The 19,694-nt window shown below is 35.8% G+C and overlaps 1 protein-coding gene across 1 annotated transcript; it reads left to right on the forward strand.

The window, feature by feature from the left end:
- The first annotated feature begins 1,850 nt into the window (after positions 1-1,850).
- TDO2 (tryptophan 2,3-dioxygenase) lies at positions 1,851-19,535 on the forward strand. The gene is made up of 12 exons (XM_014844039.3): positions 1,851-2,094; positions 2,308-2,413; positions 3,935-4,025; positions 5,966-6,036; positions 7,143-7,270; positions 8,464-8,650; positions 10,147-10,254; positions 13,681-13,792; positions 14,956-15,013; positions 16,214-16,293; positions 16,990-17,080; positions 18,972-19,535. Exons 1-12 carry the CDS (start codon positions 2,060-2,062, stop codon positions 19,123-19,125), a joined length of 1,221 nt encoding a protein of 406 aa, XP_014699525.1. The 5' UTR covers positions 1,851-2,059; the 3' UTR covers positions 19,126-19,535.
- Positions 19,536-19,694: the final 159 nt, after the last annotated feature.

Genomic DNA, 19,694 nt, shown 5'->3' on the forward strand with positions numbered 1-19,694 from the left:
CCAAGCAGAATATAACCCGCCATGAATTTCATACTTTCTATTGCAAAAAATAATGGGGATATGTGTGTTTGGGGGGGTTGTCATTATACTGTCCTGGCTGAGAGAACAAGCTTTCCTTAGATTAGCTTATAATCTGTCTGATGCACTGAATTCAAATCTTTGAATAATCAGTTCCCGTGTTGCTAAGGCAAACCACTGAATTAGCATTACTTAAAAGGCCCAAGCAGAATGCTATTTAAAAAAGAAAGAAAATGATTTTTGCTCTAGAATATCTAATTTTTCTAATTTATAGTGAAAAAACTTTTCCTTATTTCTTTCATTAGTGTGTTGACCAATAAGTGAAGAGCACTTCTCAACCCAAAAGGCTTAAAGAGAGTAGAATACATTATTTAGCTATATTCTTTGTAAATACATACCTGGTTGAACAATCAAATGGAGAAATGGGGGCTATTAAACATTCTCTGCTTCTAAACACTCTGGGCCAGGGCACTAGAAACAGTGATTCCTCTCTCTTGCAGGGAAATCGTCATCCAGTGTGTAGACAAGTGCCAGAGTCATCTGTCAAAACCCAAAGAGAAGCCAGCCCTGATGGCCTAGTGGTTAAAGTTCAGCACTTTCATTGCTTCAGTGGCCCAGGTTCGGTTCCCTGTTGTGGAACCACAACACTCATCTGTCAGTAGCCATGCTGTGGTGGCAGCTCACATAGAAGAAGCAGAAGGACTTACAACTACAATATACAACCATGCACTGGGGCTTTGGAGAAAAAAAGAAGAAAAAAGAGGAAGATTGACAACAGATGTTAGCTCAGGGTGAATCTTCCCCTGCAGGAAAAACTAAACAAAATAAGGAGAAGATGAGGGGTTTAGGATGTGGTTTTGATGATTTCCCAGTTCTTTTATAACATAGCATTTTCATGTGGCTTATCCTTCTGTAAAACTGCTTTAAACATTATAATTTATTACAGAGTCATAAAATCAGGATTTTAGGGTGGATCAGCATCTTTGAAATTGCAATCAATGGTATGCACCTTCATTTCTTTTGGTGAGGAAGTTGATATGAACAGAAGTTAAAGCAATTTTTCCCATATCACACAATTAGTCAGTGGTAGAGCCAAGACTAGAAACGGTTTCTGATTTCTAGTTACTTTGGTAAATTAGACATAATTGACCATTTTAGAGGGTTGAATAAATGGGACATGTTGTCTACGTGTAGTTCTGAGTGAGTAGCAGTTGTGTCCTAAGGACAGGGTGATGGAGTTTCTGCCCTGGATCGACAGTCCTCATAGCAACTGTTTAGAACTTAGGCCAATGAATCATGTTTTCTAGGAAGAATAGTTTATCACTGACATTGTTTGGAATTGTGGGCACATTATTATTATTTTTAAATTCTCCACAGATGAAGTACCCCAATATAGATGACTCCCACTGCCCTGTAATTGGTATGCCACAGGTCAACAGTGAATTACTAATGTCCATTTAAGTTCCAATATGATACAGCAGCCTAACTGATGCAAATTATCAGATGAGATTTAGGCCAGAAGAACTGTGAGGATGGCATGGAAATGGGGTTTGAATATGTACCTTGCCTCTGTTATGTAATGAATTTCTTTCCCCAGAGACACTCAAGTTCTGTTTTTGGCTTAAGCATCATAAGAATACCCAAATTTAAGACTGAGAGACAAATGTTTGCTTTTACAATATCATCATCATATATGCCCTAATACTATGCCAGATGTGTTTTTGGAATAGAATAGTTAAATATCTTTTTTTAAAACTTGTCCTCTATTGATTTAGTTAATGTTTGCTGCTTTGGATACAAAAGTGAAACTTGGCAAGTCACATAATTCAGTTTGGCTGAATACTCACTTTTCTGGCAAACAGACTGTCCCCAACATAAATCCACCCTAAAGTTTACAGAGGTTCAGCTTCCGTCCCAATTGAAATGGGAGCCTAGCTAAGAGTACACGGAGAGAGCTGATTGGCTGGTGCAGGGTGGGCAGGATGTATAAAAGCCAGCTGTAGATCAAACCTTGGTGCTTCTCAACCAGTGCATTTTCACCATGAGTGGGTGCCCATTTTTAGGAAACCGCTTTGGGTGAGTATTTACCTCTATTCTAAGTACGGTTAGGCTCTTAGAAACGGCAAGTATAAACGCTTTAATTTCTGAATTTTCAGAGCGTTGAAAACCGTCACCTTTAAAATCATCTACTTGAAAAAAATTAGCAATAAGAATTTCAATCACTCATATTATTAGTTACTGTGCTTTCTCAAGATCTATTTTTTTTCTCCTCACTTATTTAATCTGCAGGTATACTTTTAAAAACTTATCTGTAGAAGGCAGTGAAGAAGACAAATCACAAACGGGTGTGAATAGAGCCAGCAAAGGAGGACTGATCTATGGGAACTACCTCCACGTAAGTGGCAGAGTCGTCACACTGTTCCACTTCCATTAGTCGGCACTACATTTTCCCAAGCTACATTTTCATGTTTTCGTCTTTTTGGTTTTTTCTCAGTTACCAAATAGTTTTCTGGACCGAAAGCTATCGCTATTCATACAAATATGTGCTGTTTCAACTTGTGTTAGAACAATTCTAGAGTCTTCTACGTGAAAAGTCACCTGTTGGGCAGAGACACAGTAAAAGCAGAGAATGTGGAATCTGACTGAAGACCCTAAACGATAAGATAACGCGCAGATAACTGACAGGCATTGCATAACTTGTATAAATAAGACATGGTCAATAAATCCCAGCCTGGACAATTGCAAACACATCCAGAGAAAATGTTCTTTTAAATCCCTTATAATAAAGTAGAAATGTTGAGGGTACATATTTTCTTGAAATCGTTAGTAAGTAAAAGAGGGATATTAACAAATGAGGTATTTGGAGATTATTCCAAGGTAAGTTTCAGCCTGTTTGCCTTCTGTATTTTTTAAGAAGTGAAATGATTATAGCCGTTGATGCCTTCATTGATGGGTTTCTAAGGATGAGCAGATAAAAAAATGTTAAGATCTTCCCAGAATAGGCTCTTTGGGGGAATAAAAGAGAGGAAGATACACAGTCAGCTAAGCAAGTTATCGAGCTCTTATCATAGTCATTTCAAGAGAGAGAAGGGATATGATTTTCTCAATGAGTCATAATAGCATTTGTTATGGTAGAATCTTACCAAATATAATTACTTCTGAAAAGAATAAAAATCATAAATTCAACTCACTCTTTATGACAGGACTCATTAGTTGTTTAGAAGAAAATAGTTTGGTTTCTGATAATTTGGGAATTTAGGGGACTTTTTTTCAGTATTGTATTCTACTTCTTATTAAAGTTAATTTAAAAAACATTCCACGGCCTGCCAGGTGGCGCAGCAGTTAAATGCACACTTTCCGCTTCGGTGGCCTGGGATCCGGGGTTCAAGGGTTCAGATCCCGGGTGCAGACATGGCACCGCTTGGCACACCGTGCTGTAGTAGGCGTCCCACATATAAAGTAGAGGAAGATGGGCATGGATGTTAGCTCAGGGCCAGGCTTCCTCAGTGAAAAGAGGAGGATTGGCAGCAGTTCGCTCAGGGCTAATCTTCCTCAAAAAAAAAAAAATCTGCAACTTAAAAATCAGTCTTTCTTTTGTCTTTTTTTTAGCTTTTTAAAGAGATAATTAACATCTAACATTGTGCAAATTTAAGGCACACAACACATTGACTTGATACACCTTATACTGCAAAATGATTACTAACATAGCATTAGCTGACGCCTCCATCACATCACATAATTACCATTTCTTTCCTGTGACGAGAACACTTAAGATCTGCTCTCTTAGCACATTTCAAGTGTATAATATAGTGTTATTAACTATAATCACTATGCTATACATCAGATCCCCATAATTTATTCATCCTATAACTGGAAGTTTGTACAAAATCAGTCTTTCTATTTCTTTTGTTTAAAGTTGGAAAAAGTTTTGAGTGCACAGGAACTTCAAAGTGAAGTAAAAGGAAATAAAATCCATGATGAACATCTTTTTATCATAACTCACCAAGGTAAGTTGCACAGAAGGTTGACCAATAACTATCCCACAGGCATTTCGTATCAAGAATGAGGAAAGCTGCAATTCTTTTAACCATAAGATGGTGAAAGATTAAGAAATCACCTTTGTTAGAAATGCTTGAGAATACTTTGCTGCCAGACAAATTCTCCTAGCACCTCCCTCTTGGATTTATAACAGTTTTCTTTACGTTACTTCTCTGCTAATTGGATCCAGTAGGACTTAAGCTTTGTCATAAATCCAAGGAAACTTTCTATCTTTTGAAATTCACAAAGAATTTGAAAGCTAAGATGTTACTATTTGCAACTTGGGACTTTAAAAAAAACTACTTTTAAGAAATAGATCACATATTTATTGTGACTTTACATAACTGTACATCAATCTGTTACTAAACAGAAATGTAAATTTTATCTGAAATGTGTGTTTATCCTCCCCAGACTTCTAACCTCTGGGCAGTGATTTTTAGTGTAGGAGTGCATGACTTTTGGGGTTTAGAAAGTCTCTGAACTCTCTGGAATTGTGAGCAAAATTTCAGGAATACATGTCTTAAAAAGGTCTATGACGCCTAAACATTAAGATTTACCCCAAGACTGTTGGTGTCATGATACTGTCCTCTGGCTGATGAGGGCACAATGGCTCGTGCTAGTCAGTGCCCAATTTCTAGACGTGTTACCTTTCCCTACCAGTCTTTGTGTCATTTCCTCAAATGTTTGTTTGCTTCACTGACTGGCAAAAAGGGTCAACCCTGAGTAAAATATTAAAGATGGACAACAATTGGCTTAATGTGTTACTTCTCCTGTTTTTATGTTTACATTTTTATTGGTAGCTCATTTCAAAACAGAATCAATAGGGGAGAAATCATAGCAGAGTGGCACCAATTCGGAATTAGCAAATTGTTTAGAATCCCATGTCTACCATTATAAATTGTGTGAGCTTGCTCAAGTTTCTTCACCAATAATGCTCTCCATTTCCTCATCTGTTTAATGGAAAGAATAACTGTATCTTCACATTCATAGAGTTCTCATGAAGATGAAATGAGATAATGTGCATTAAGATCCTAGCCCAAGGTATAGCACATAATATGCATACAACAAATGGTAGCCAGCATTATTTGATAAGGAGATTTTTCTCCCATCCTTCAATGGGTCATGGGACTAGCCACACAAAGTTAAACTTGAAAAATAGAAACATAAACTGATCAAGAAATATTTGATTTGCTCTTTGTCCAAATATGAAAATCAAATCCCCGAAACTCTCCTTAAATGTTAAAGTTGTAATTTATTTCCCTAATTAGTACAGAAATATAGCCTTTACCCATACAACAGCACCAAATGGAGTACACGAGAGAAGTCTGAGGTTATTGATTTTCTACACTGAAGTAATGACTACACTGGCTATTTAATTCGTTTATTCATAACATAATCACTCAGTGTTTCTCTTATGCCAAACACTGTGCTAGATACTGAGGGAAATAGATGGATGTGACAAAGTTTTAAACTATTCATAAGCTTGTCCTCCTCATAATATTCTAAGACCCTAGACACCAAATACTAGTTCCTCAGTTTATGGATGAAGTTGAGTATTACTTCTGCTTCTCCACATCCCTCCAGCTTCCATACGGGAAGTTAGAAATTGGTTATGTGCTATACTCTAAAGGATCTAAAGAAGAGATTTGTTGAGGGAAATCAATGTAATAATAACAAATATAAAACATGGAGATAACATGCCTGGCATGTTAAAACATTCAATAAAAGGAAGCTATGATAACTTGATTATTAGTATTTGTTTATAACACAAAATAGGGTTATGTCAGCCTTTATTGATTTTTAAGTTACGTTTTTATTCCTCTTTCAATGTGTTTCCCGTGTCTTTCATATCATTATGGTCAAAGAGGCTCCCATAACTTTCCGAATGACAATGGTTTTCTGATTGCAGCTTATGAACTCTGGTTTAAGCAAATCCTGTGGGAATTAGACTCTGTTCGAGAGATCTTTCAGAATGGCCATGTGAGTTATGATGTCACAATATTAGTTTCATTTTTTTTTGGAGAATGTAGAAAATATTATTAGTGAGAACATTTTAACATCAAATGTTAGAATTATTACTTACTGAAAATAAATACCTTTCTGAGTGGACAAGATTTTAGTCATATTTTCCAGTGCCATTGCTACACTGGAACTACACATTGCTTTCAGGTTCCCATCAAATTTCAGTTTCAGGCCCCTTGTTTAGAACTCCCCCCCCCCCAATTTTTTCTTTTGCCCTAACAAAATGTTGTTATAAATGATGGTAGATTGCCAGGAGAGCTAAGAGAGATCCTTTAATTAATAGGTGCCAGAATTGTCTTTCCGATGAATATTTGCTGTGGGAAGATAGCAACAATAATGAGGAAAATAAAACAGGAAGAGAAGGAGAAGGTAGGAAAAGAGTAGCAGGAGGAAGAAAAAGAGAAAAGAGGCAAAGAGGAGGGGACTAAGGGAGAAAAGGACAAGGGGGATCAAGAGCAGAGCAGAGCTTCAGGTGACTGCAGAAATCTAAACTGCACCTTCCCACCTCCCAGCCTGCTTCCTGCTCCCACACACCTTCCCGACACGCCCTTGGGTCCCCTACCTCTGGGCCTCTGCTCCAAGAGGGGCTGGAAAAGATAGAACATCCAAACACAGACAGTTCTCTTCTTACATAAGTGCATACAATTCCCACTGATGTCAATGGCAACTTTGACCCTCAGTGAAGAGCAGATTTGTCCAGGTGTTGCTTAATCCTCACCCAGAAGCTTCTGTGATACCTTGAACTTTATTCTTTAAAGCAAAACTAGAGAGAAATTTGTTTTGAAATCAGTGGAACCTGTGTTCCAGAATTGCTTCTAACTTGTTTCCATATAATTTTCTATTTTAAAAGAAAGAAAAATGATTTGATTCTGATTTTGCAGATATTCCTTGCACACAATTCAGAGTTGCTATTAATTCAACATATACTTATGGTAAATTTTAGTTCTAATGTTCTTCTTTAAAATAGGGATAAAATGATTAGGAATGCATTGCTATTTATAGTCTATTTTGTGTCTTCTAATAAGTAGAATTGATTACTCAGTGTTTCATTTCCTAACCATCAGGTCAGGGATGAAAGGAATATGCTTAAGGTTGTTACCCGGATGCACCGAGTGGTCGTGATCCTTAAGCTGCTGGTACAGCAGTTTTCTGTTCTGGAAACGATGACAGCCTTGGACTTCAATGACTTCAGGTGTGCACTTGTGGTGTAATAACGCAGTGGGATTTACCTTCTCATTCTGGTGGGGGAAAAGGAGAACATGTGTGTTGTGTGACGTGAGAAACCTCTTCTACTGACACTTCATCACTATAAGCACTTGAGAGTCTTAATCACAAAGACTTTGAGAAGTTATCGAAAACATTTCATCGCTCACTTTTACATACAAACATAATATGGTCAATTAGTTTCAATTCATTGTTGTGTGCCATGTTTTTATCCAAGAAGGATTTCAGACAACTAACCAAAATGGCTAAAATGGATAATATAATACACATAACTAAATTAAAATAATTAAAAACTAAAAAGAGAAATAGGAGTAATATACAGAAAAGCCTGTCACCAAAAGTGTCAGTACAATTTATAGGTTGAACATAAATTTCAGTTCTGCATTTCCAGGCAGCCAAAGCCATATATATATCAAAAAAAAAAAAAGGATTTTCCATACCAAAATTTGAGAACAAATGTTCTTATCAGGTGCATTCAATGATGTAATAGGCAGTGTCTCCAACATGTTTGACAACCAAAGGAAAAGTAGTAGAATTCCTTTGTGGTGGATTTAAAAAATTGAAGTCTTAGTACAAATTAGGTGAAGGAAATTTACAAGAGTACAAGAATTTGAGTGGTTGTGTGAGGTGGGAGTAATAACATTTTTTGATGGCCTAGGCAATCAAAAGGATGTTTTTGTGCTAGGCAATATCCCATTTGTTTTACTTGCAGTATTTCGCTGGTGCTCATAATAATACTAGGCAGTGAAATTAACAGTAATATCCAAGAACATAACTTTTAGGAGGGACTGAATAATATTTATAAAGAGTTTTTTAGCACCATTGAATAGAAAATATTGCTCAATAACCACTTGTCTTTATCTTAGGAAAAAATTTAGTACACAGCACACCCGAATGTGACATTTCACAAACTAAAAATGCACTCCAACTTTAAACTGATTGACTGACAGCGACAATGATGTTTAAGTAGTTCATTTTCCTTATTTCAGAAAGGTCCAAATCGAGGTCCAACTCTAAGTAGTTGTGGGTCTGTGTTCTTGGTGATATCTAGGAGAGTGAAACTAACAACCTTTTGCAATAGAAGAAATCATTGCAGGAATTCACGATGTCAACTCTTCTCTTCTTCTGTCTTCTCTCACCCTCCCCTGTTTATTCTCCAAGAGAGTACTTATCTCCAGCATCAGGCTTCCAGAGTCTGCAGTTCCGACTACTAGAGAACAAGATCGGTGTTCTTCAGAGTTTGCGAGTCCCTTACAACAGAAGACATTACCGCGATAACTTCCAAGGAGAAGATAATGAACTGCTACTGAAGTCCGAGCAGGAAAAAACACTTCTGCAACTGTTGGAGGCACGTGCTCAAATACTATTTCTAAAGTCTAATTCAATACATCTTGTTAATTTAGCTTTTACTAGATCAGAATTTTAAAACTCATCTTCAAAGTTGGGTTGCAGTCATTGGAAATAAAAACAGAAAGAATTTGTAAAAATACTTAAACTCATAAATTCAACTAATTAATATATTTAAAATATTAAGAATTCTTGAGAACTTCAGAAATATTTGCATAATAAATGATGTTAATATTTAATAACTATCTTCTTAAAACAAACTTTTTAAGCATTCTTATTAAGCAACATTTAATTAGCTTATTTTTAAATGGACTATGGTTATTCAATGAGCTTTATTTCCTTTTTATTTGTATTTCTTTCTTTTTTTTTTTTGAGGAAGATTAGTCCTGAGCTAACACCCACTGCCAATCCTCCTCTTTTTGCTGAGGAAGATTGGCCCTGAGCTAACATGTGTGCGCATCTTCCTCTACTTTTTATGTGGGACGCCTGCAACAGCATGGCTTCATAAGCAGTGCTGGGTCTGCACCCAGGATCTGAACCAGTGAACCTTGGATCGCTGAAGCAGAGCATGCGAACTTTGCCACTATGCCACCGGGCCGGCCCTGAGTTTATTTCTTTGCAATGTTCCGTAATTGAAAGTTGTGTATTTTTCTCAATTAAACTCAGCTACTAAGAGTATACTCTTCAGAATTTTTCCTTCATGTTTTAATTTCCCATCGGTCTATAAATAGTCTTGAGGAATTATTAATTTGTTTCTTCACACATAAATTACTGAATAAGGATTGTATAGTCTTGATTTCCTTCTGAAAGCCTTTCCTTTGCAAATAAAACTTTCCTTTTAGTGAATTATACCCTGCTCACTAATCCCGTGGGTATTGTAAATGTAGATTTAGGTTAATATATTGCATATAATGCCATAAAAATGTTTATAAAGATAGAGAGAGAAAGAACTACAAAGCTAATTTCAAAACCAAAAATAGGTTAAATGAGAACCCACAGATATGCATGAATTCAGTTTTATTTCTGGATTAAAAAGTCTTGGGGAATCTTAAAATAGTTGAGTTGTTAGTTGATTTCAAAGTGACTAAGTTCACCATGCATTTAGAAGAGATCCTATCTTTTACATGCCATAATTCCTTCTGTTCCCAAGACGTAAGGTATTTTGAGGATAAAGCAGAAGACTTCATTGAAACAATGTTTAGATATGTGCGTAGATTTACAGAACAAAATAGAGATTTCTATAGTAACGTCTTAATAAAGAGTAAACATTATTAATATGACTGCCTTACAGATGAAGAAAATAAAATATAATAAGTTGCTATTTTGTAAATGAAGAAATTGAAAGGAAAGAGAAAATATTTACAAATAGAAAACTTATGACGTATGTTTCTCAAAACCGTGAAGATTTCCTGTTTCAAGTTCTAAATGTTAGTTACAATTTATTTTACATATATTAACTTTTACAATGTATTCACTTAAAAATAATATTTTCTTAAGGCATGGCTGGAACGAACACCAGGTTTAGAGCCACATGGATTTAACTTCTGGGAAAAGTTAGAAACAAATATTGTCCAAGGGCTGCAAGAAGAATTCACAAAACTTCAGGTATTTACGATGCTTTAAGTAAATTTAAGTTTACTACAGAAAAAGTATTGGGAATTTTATTTTAACAATTCTCCACTTTTCTCTTAACCTTTCATTTTTCCAATATTTTTCCTTCCAAGTGCCTTTGCTTGAAATATGTTACAAGATTTATTTCATTTTATTTATGTGCAATAAAAATCATATTAAGTTAAGGAGTTCATTGTAGACAAGATTTTGTCTGTGCTAAAGAAATGAGATTACTAGACTTTTTTCTTTCGTTTCTTTTGACAGAAGTAGGCACACAAAAGACCAGTTAACCAAATATATTTAGCCATTTAATTTTCCCTTCACTTTTATATATATTTGCTGGGTCCTTCCCGTTGGCTCTCAGACAATGTCAAGTTTCTCTCACTTAAAAAAAATACTGTTGATTCCTCAATTGCCCTCAAGTTACAAGCCCCTCATTCTGGCTTCATGACTAAATGGCTTGAAAGAGTTGTTTCAATTCTCTCTCTTGAGAGGCTGTGCCAGGTAGTCCTTGTGTGCAGGGCCTTGGAAGTCACACTCCATGTATTCAAATCTCCCCTCCACCTCTTAACAACTGTGAGACATCGAACTTCTTCTGTTAGCTATCCTCTCTTTGCCTCACTTTCATCATTGGTAAAATAGAAAATAAGAGGATCTATCTCAAAGAATTATGATGAGCACTAAGTTAGCTTAATATCTGTAAAGTATTTAGAATAGTTTGTTGTTGTTAGTGTCATCCAGTGGATTCCAACTCTTAGAGACCCTGTGTACAACAGAGCGGAACCCTGCCTGGCTTTTGTGCACCATCCTCTCATCTTCTGGCCCTAGATCAGATAATGCTCCACTGTTGTTCACAGGGTTTTCACGGCCAATTTTTTTGGAAGTGGATGGCTAGGTCCTTCTTCCTACTCTGTCTAGTCTGGAAGCTCGCTTGAAACCTGTCCACTATGGGTGATTCTGTGGGTATTTGAAATACTGGTGGCATAGCTTTCAGCATCACAGCAATCCACAGCTGCCACAGTATGACAACCAGCAGACAGGTGTGGTTCCCTGACGGGAAACGAACCTGGGCAGTGGTGGTGAGAATGACAAATCCTAACCACAAGACCACCAGGGATATAGAGTAGTTAACGTAATTATTTCTTTATCCCCCATCTAATCCTGAACCCAATCCAATCCGTCTTCTTGCCCCGTGATTCACAAATGGCCTCCCTATATATAAATCCAATGGCCATTTATTATCTTCATTTTACTTGACCTCCCAGTGACATTCAATACTCATGATTATTTACTCCTTTTTGAACCCATTTTCCCCCTTGGATTTGGCACACAACATTCTATCTTCGTCTAATTCTCGGGCCCTTATTTCTCTATTTCCTTTATTGGCTCATTTTCCTCTCTCAGAACAATAAATGGTGGGGTCTTGCAATGCATTGTCTTAGATGCATTGTATTCTCTCTCTGTGCTCTTTCACTAGATGAACTCATTGGTACCCACTGCTTCAGTAGCTATTTACACACCAATAATTCTCAAAAGTTATCTCTAGCTTAGATAGCTAGATTATATATTTAACACCCTAGTTTACATTTCCTCCTGGTTCTTTCAAAAACACTCTGATAAAGCCAAACTTAAAAAAATTTCCCCTTCCTTCTACTCTTCTTCAACTTGGTCTTTCCAAGTTGAAGTTTGTTTTTGTTTTTTTTTTTTATTTTCTCTCTTCCCCCCTCCTCCCCGCCAGGAAGATTAGCGCTGAGCTAACATCTGCCAATCCTCCTCTTTTTGCTGAGGAAGACTAGCCCTGGTCTAACATCCGTGCCCATCTTCCTCTACTTTATATGTGGGATGCCTACCACAGCTTGGCTTGCCAAGCAGTGCCATGTCTGCACCGGGGATCCGAACCGGTGAACCCCGGGCCGCTGAAGCGGAAGGTGCGCACTTAACTGCTGCGCCACTGGGCCAGCCCCCAAGTTGAAGTTTTTCTCCTATAGGCCATCTAGTTTGTCAAGTCAGACATGTACCATTGATACTTGGCACCTCCCTCTTCCTCAACCACTTCTTTAAGCTATCACCAAATCCTACCAATTTTACCACCTAAATAGCTCTGAAATATCTGCCTTTAATCTACCACCATCAATCAAGTACAAACTGCCGTTGTTTTCAACTGAGACTAAAGTAATATTCTCTCAATTATTCTGTGTCTCTCACTTTTATATATATATATAGCTCCATTCCAATTTATTCTCCAAACAGCAATTTGAGCAATTTTTTCAAAATGCAAATCTGATTACATTTTCCTTTTGCACAAAACCCTTTGATGTCTCCACATTGTTTTCAGGATAAAGACAAAAATTCCCAACATGGTTTGCAAGGTGTTTCATGATCTCATGTGGTCCAATCATCCTGGATTTCCTTTATGCTGAATTTAGTTCTTTGAATTTCCTACCATAGAATCTTTTATATGTTCTCTCTGGCTTGGAATGTTCTTTCCCAGGTAACTCCTTCCTATTCTTCAGGTCTTGGCTCAAGGAAAACTCCTTTAGGAAGGTCTTTCCTGACCTCCCTACTACTGTCAGTGATTACAGCACTATCCTGCTCTTGGATACCACCGTCCCTGGTAGCAATTTAACGCTGTGGTGACTGTTCGTTCAATGTCTTATTCTCACCAGATAATAAACTGCATGAGATCAGAGAACTCAATTTTTGCTCGCAATTTTATCTCTATCACCTTAGCCTGAAATTTACTGAGTACATGAGTAATTAATTGACAATAACGTGCATACAAGTTCTTACCACACAGTGTGGTTGTTCTGCAGAATTGAAGATAATTGGGTTAACTAATTTTTGCTCCATCTCAAGGAATTGAGTTATAAGAAGAGCATGTGTTGTAGGCAAAAAAAAAAAAAATAATAAATAAATAAGAATTTCCTTAAACAAATCAATAGATATCAAAAGAGTAAAAATATTGAGTAAAAAATATTAAAGAAATTATATTTACAGAATACAATAGTAAATATAGAATTTCAATAGAGTTAATAGCTTTTCTGACTAGGAATTCCTGACTTTTCCTAAGTAGAATTACTTTACTTCCTATGTTAAATGATTGCTATCTAAAATTAGATCATTATTGACCACTTGTAGTTACCTCCAGTTTCACCCATCTGAGTTCTTTTCTCACTATATTTATGAAGAAAATATTTAAGATTGACAAATCATTTAAACTTAAATAAAAAAACAGAATCATTAAGTGTGAAGAATATCCCTCTCATAAGCCATAATTTCCAAGTTGTACCGTCAGATGATATGGCAAATATTCCAAGTGCATCCTTTCTGCAATAGGCAAGGCTATTTCTCACAAACAGTGTTTTCTAAAATAAGAATCTATTCTCTCTCGGGAATATTAATGCAGTATTTTCCCCAAAGGCTAAGGAAGAGTCGGAGGAAAAGGAGGAACAAATGGCTGAATTTCAAAAGCAAAGAGAGGTGTTACTCTCCTTATTTGATGAGAAACGTCATGAACATCTCCTTAGTAAAGGTATTTTTATTCTGTGGATTGTTACCCTGCAATCTGAGCAGATCAAAGTATCAGGCCCGACTTGGGAGAAATAAAATGAAAATCAATAATCCATTCAGAAACAAGAAATGGGTTAATATTATGAATGATAGCCCTGTGTTAACAGGTTTAAATGCCTAAAGACATTAGGGGAAACCTTCCCAATCTGTGTCAGCCATGAGGGATACCAAGATAAATCGAATATGGTTTTTCAAGTAGTTCACAGATTAATAGGAACAGAAGTGAAGACAAGCAGTGTAGTTGTAAATACTACAGTAGCAGTAGAAGAGGAAAGGATTAACTCTATTATGAGGCTGGGGTGGCTTGGCAGAGGAAATAAGTTTCCCACAGATCAGGAAAAGCACACATTTAGACTTCTGGCATAATTAATATTGAGCTATTATTTTCTGAAACTAGTTGATAAGTGTAATTAATATTTTCATCATTTAACTCTTTAATCTGTTTGAAAATTTTGTGCTCATTTTTATTTTGAACTTTTATTATAAAGTACCTATAAATCTTTTGGCAACAGAATAGAAGTAAAAATTAATTTTGGTAATACAAGTACAAGGCAGAGCAGTATATGAGATTAGTGTTGAATTCTATAATCTTAAAGGTTGTTAGCCTCAGTTTTCTATAAAACCTCAGTAAAGAATAGCAAACCTTGTTTTCCTGCAGACAGAGCAAAGTCTTTCCTTAAAACGCATATATGAGATTTTGTATGATGGTTGTGCTCCTTGAAGCCAGGAGATTTTAAGTAATTTTAAGTGAATTAGAGAAAACTACTTTCAAATGAAACTTGGAAAGAATCTGGTTTAACTTTTTGAAAAGTAAGTCATCGTATTATTTTACTTGAAAAATATGTTCTATCATGGAAGTTAAGTATTTTCTGTATGATGTTTTCCTAACATGACATAAAAGTGAAATTTTAAAGATTACATATACTTTTAATTTGCCTTTTAACATTCAATATTAAAATAATATTTTAAATGCTAGTTTTCCAAATTCAAGCTAAAGAATAAGAAAGTTAAACTAACACATCATTTTCAAAAAACATATAACAATTATTTAAGATAATGATGCCAAAGTAAGACAAGACTGCCTTAAATCACCCATTCAATAAACACTTACGGTGTATCTTGCAGGTGACAGACGATTATCATATAGAGCGCTTCAGGGGGCCTTGATGATATATTTTTACAGGTAAAAGCAAATCAGAAGAGAAGTAGAAGTTAAAATCGAGGAGTGGATATAGAAAGCACATCAAGTATGAAGCTTATAAACTGTAATTACAGTTTTAAAAAGTAATTTAGTTTGGGGGCAAATTTACAAAATAATTAATTGTGAAGTTTCATGGTTTTTTTTTTAATCTAAATAGTAAGAGAATAACTTCATCTCTGTAGTAGATTAAAAAACACACACATATATATATATACACAAATTAATCAAATATTCTTTTTATTAAATTCTAGCAAGTATTATGTGGCATTAAGTGTCCTAAAGTGCCAAAATTTAATCTATCTCAGAAACTCAGTCATGAAATGTGTTGTCATTAAATAATGTTGTAGAGTTATTTTTGTTCTATAAAATGAAAAGCAAAACTGGATAAAGTAAAAACACCTTCTAAACCGCTGTTCTATTTATTCAGCAGTTTCAAGTAAAATTGTCTTGATGTCTAAATCATTTGAAGTGTCCTTAAATGTCCGTGTACTCCTACTCCATCTTACAAAAGTTCCATCTTCATGTTCCATGAATTAAATAAATGTGTCAGAACAATGGATAGCACACAAGCAAAAAGCAAACATAAAATATCTATGTTTATTGGAGGTCTTGCTTACCTGTATTTATTTAATTTTGTAATCCTCTCGAACTTGTTTCTTCAGAATGGCAACACAAGCAAAATCCTTTGACTCTTTTCCTAAACTCTTACTAAATGTATGCCACTCAAGTTTGTGAATCCTAAGCAGAAAATGCACTGAGACAGTTGAAAGATTAGATGAAAAAGGGGGTAAAATATATTAGAGGAAATAAAAAGCTGTCTTTGTTTTTTTGTTTTAACATCTCAGCCTAGAAGTTATTGACTATAATTAGCTGGGAAATCTGAGATTATATATATGTCTGCCTTTTAATGAGGATTGATGTTAGGTGTGAGTCTGACTGGTTACTTCATGTATATTACATGGAATGTTCTAGACTTTTTAAACAAATGCTGCAAGCTGAGTGGTAGTATCCCTATTTTTGAAATGAAGAAACTAAGACTGAGAGAGTAATCCAAAGCAGCCACAGCTCTTAAGAGGCAAAGTTGACATTTGTTTCCAGAGCCAACAGATTATAATAAACTCAAGCTCTTCCTAATACACTGGATTTACTTGAATAGATCTCTTCTTCTCATTTTTCCTTTAGGGAAGAGCCTAGATTCCAGGTCCCTTTTCAGTTACTGACGTCTCTTATGGACATAGACACACTCATGACCAAATGGAGATGTAAGGCCTCCCCTTGACCCTCAGACTCCTTCTCCCCTATCCCGTCCCTTTACCCACCATTTCTTCTTCTGTCTGCCCTCCTTCCCTCTCTCTCTTTTCTTCTCTCCTTTGTATGTGAGAAGATTGTTTTTTCTTTTTTTAAATCAGCTTGACAGTTATTCTCTCCCAGGGCCATCTTGCCCAGAATACGCAGCAGGCACAATGCCTAGGCCTGCAGTAGCTTTGGGGGCCCATGAAAACGTTCTATTTGATAATCAGAAGGAAAAAAATGAACTTTAGGGCAAAGAAAATGTTTTAATATATAATAATTACTCATCTTTATGCCAATACAACTTTAAAATATAATTTTGATAGTTGTTTTTTTTTTAAATAGAGGAAGGAAACTATAAAGACAAAAGTGGTGAGGGCTCATGAAGGTCATAACATGGCCCTGCTCTCCCATATTGTGTTGGCAGGCTAAATGTAATGATGGTTGGAGTCAAATGCATGTAGCCTGAATGAAGTTGGGTGCCAAGTGGGGTGCCAGGCAACCTACTGGTCTCATCTGGCTCCCACACGTGAAACTTCCATATGGCTAAGTGATAAGGTGTGAGCCTTTTCTCAGAAGCAATTATCATTACCAATCTCTTATATTTAGAGCATCGTGTAACTAATGGGAGAAATATATCCATGGAGTTAATTTGTGTGTTTGCCTAGATAACCACGTGTGCATGGTGCACAGAATGCTGGGCAGCAAAGCTGGCACTGGTGGGTCCTCTGGCTATCAGTACCTGCGCTCAACAGTGAGGTAAGATGGGAGAGATTCACCTTTTTATCTTGGTGGAAGTCACGAATGCTTTGTTTCTCCATATATATATATGTGTGTATTATCTAGAAAAAGTCATTTATACTTGCTCCTGTCTGAACTGCTGACAGCACATTTGTAGATAGATTAAGGTATTCCTGTTAGAACCTTTGGAGGACACTGTAAAAAATCCTTAGTTCTGAAAGTTCATCATTTTGATCCTGGGATGAAAAGGGGCAGAGTACGAATGGCTGCGTGACCTGTGAGGATATGAAGGAGTTAATCCAGGTAGAAATGTTCTCAACTCATCCGGCTCAAGTTTGGACTAGACTAAAACAGTTATCACTAATTCCACTAATGTAACTGACACACCTAAAAAAGTGTCTTGTTTCCTGATATGACTCTATTTTATAGTATAAAAACTGTTTCCATCTACTCCAAAAAGTGCCATTTTCATATTGTTTACAAGGAAAAAGGTCAACATTTATTGAGCATTTAAAATGATAGACAGATTTCTACACGTACCCTTATTTTATTTAATATTCACAACATTGTAGATACATGGATATATAAACAGATACACCTGAAAACTGGGAAACTTACAAGGCCCCTGCGGCAGGAGAATAAGCACAAGAATAAATTAGATATTTCACATTCAGTCTCCAGAATTCTTTACAGCACATTGTTTTCCTCACTACTCTTACTACCAGACTAAGTTATAAAATGCACCAAGTTCTGTTTTTCATCATTTTTACACACTTTCACTTTCCCTGGGAATAATCTCTAAACTGAATGATTTATAAAATTTATTGATTCAAATTTTCACAATTGTTACATATTTCCTCTTTCCCTGGGAGCAAATCCTATAGGCATGAAATGATTGGGTGTACAAAACGAACACACACATCAGTGGGTGGTGGGAATAATGAACACAAACAGCATTTCTAGTGTGTCACTGTCTCATTAAGTCTTCACAAAGCCCTGGCCAGAGGAAGAGATTGTAGTTTTTATTTTACAGAGTTAAAAACCAAGACGTTGAGGTTTAGACAACTTGTCCAAGGTCACATGATGTGCAAGTGACAAACAAAATTTGAACCAAAATTTGACTTCAAAGGCAAACACTCTTCTGTTATAAGACTGAAACAGTTAAAATAGTTGACTAACAAACATAAAAGGAATTTTAAATGTCAAAATCCCTCCTATAGACATTTATTATGAATCTAAAATGGCATTTCAATTTATTAATCCATTCATGGTAGTTACTTAGCAGCTACTCTGCAGGTGGGAAATATATTTAAATGAACAACTAAGAACTCTGTATGCTTTAAATTTATTATTTTGCATACTGTCATTTAAAAGTCAGAAACAAGAACACACCCTTATTGGGGCAGCCTGGTGGTGCAGCGGTTAAGTTCCTGCACTCTGCTGCAGTGGCCTGGGGTTCGCTGCTTCGGATCCTGGGTGCGGACCCACACACCACTTATCAAGCCATGCTGTGGCAGGGTCCCACATATAAAGTAGAGGAATATGGGCATGGATGTTAGCTCAGGGCTAATCTTCCTCAAAAACAAACAAAAACATACCCTTATCTTTAAGGAGATAGCATGACAATAGTAAAACTCTAGATTTTAATCTGAACAAGACTGGTCAAGATCAATGAAACACATAATACTGCTTTACAGGCATGAATTCAGATATGGAATAAAAATGAGGCAATCTTAATTCTAATACTATTTAACATATATGATACACACAACATGTAATATATAATAAAATATAATATTGAATACTAATTACAGCAAAATATTTTCTGAGAAATGAAATTTTTTGATGGAAAATTTTAAATATTTCATGTCAATAAATCTAAAACATCTGTATATATGTGTTTTTCCAGTGACAGGTACAAGGTATTTGTAGATTTATTTAATCTTTCAACATATCTGGTTCCTCGACACTGGATACCGAAGATGAACCCGATTATTCATAAATTCCTTTACACGGCTGAATACTGTGACAGCTCTTACTTCAGCAGTGATGAATCAGATTAAAATCATCTGCAAAAATCTTTGAAGAACAGCAATTTATCAGTCTGTTTTTTAAAATTTTCTATGAATTATCATGAATACACAACAAGTCTTATTGTAAGATACGTATATACATAGTTAAGCACTGTGGCACTCTGATTCAAGCTTGGAAACAATTTTATTCCTTCATTTTTGTGATGATATAAGAGTAAGCACTAAAATAAGAAATTAATTCCATTAAATTGGAACATCGTACATAGGGTCCTTTCCTATTAAGAACCTAATGTTCCCTGATACTTACCTTAATGTAACCATTTAACAGATCATCTCATTGTTTAATCCATTATAAGCTGTAAACTTTTGCTATTTCAAATATTTTATGCAATAAAATGTATCATTCTATACAAAAACGATGAATCAAAATTTTTTTAAAATAATAAAAATTAGTCTTTTTGCATATATTGTTTAGGAAACATCACTTGTATTTGTGAGGACGCTTGATGACCAATGACAGAAATCTATCTGAAGCTTTTCCCACAGGGGATTTACTGGACAATTACCCCACCAGCTTGAAGAATTGAAGGGAGTCTAGG

Source organism: Equus asinus, chromosome 3, assembly GCF_041296235.1.
Source record: "Equus asinus isolate D_3611 breed Donkey chromosome 3, EquAss-T2T_v2, whole genome shotgun sequence".
In the NCBI taxonomy this organism is placed as follows: Eukaryota; Metazoa; Chordata; class Mammalia; order Perissodactyla; family Equidae; genus Equus; species Equus asinus.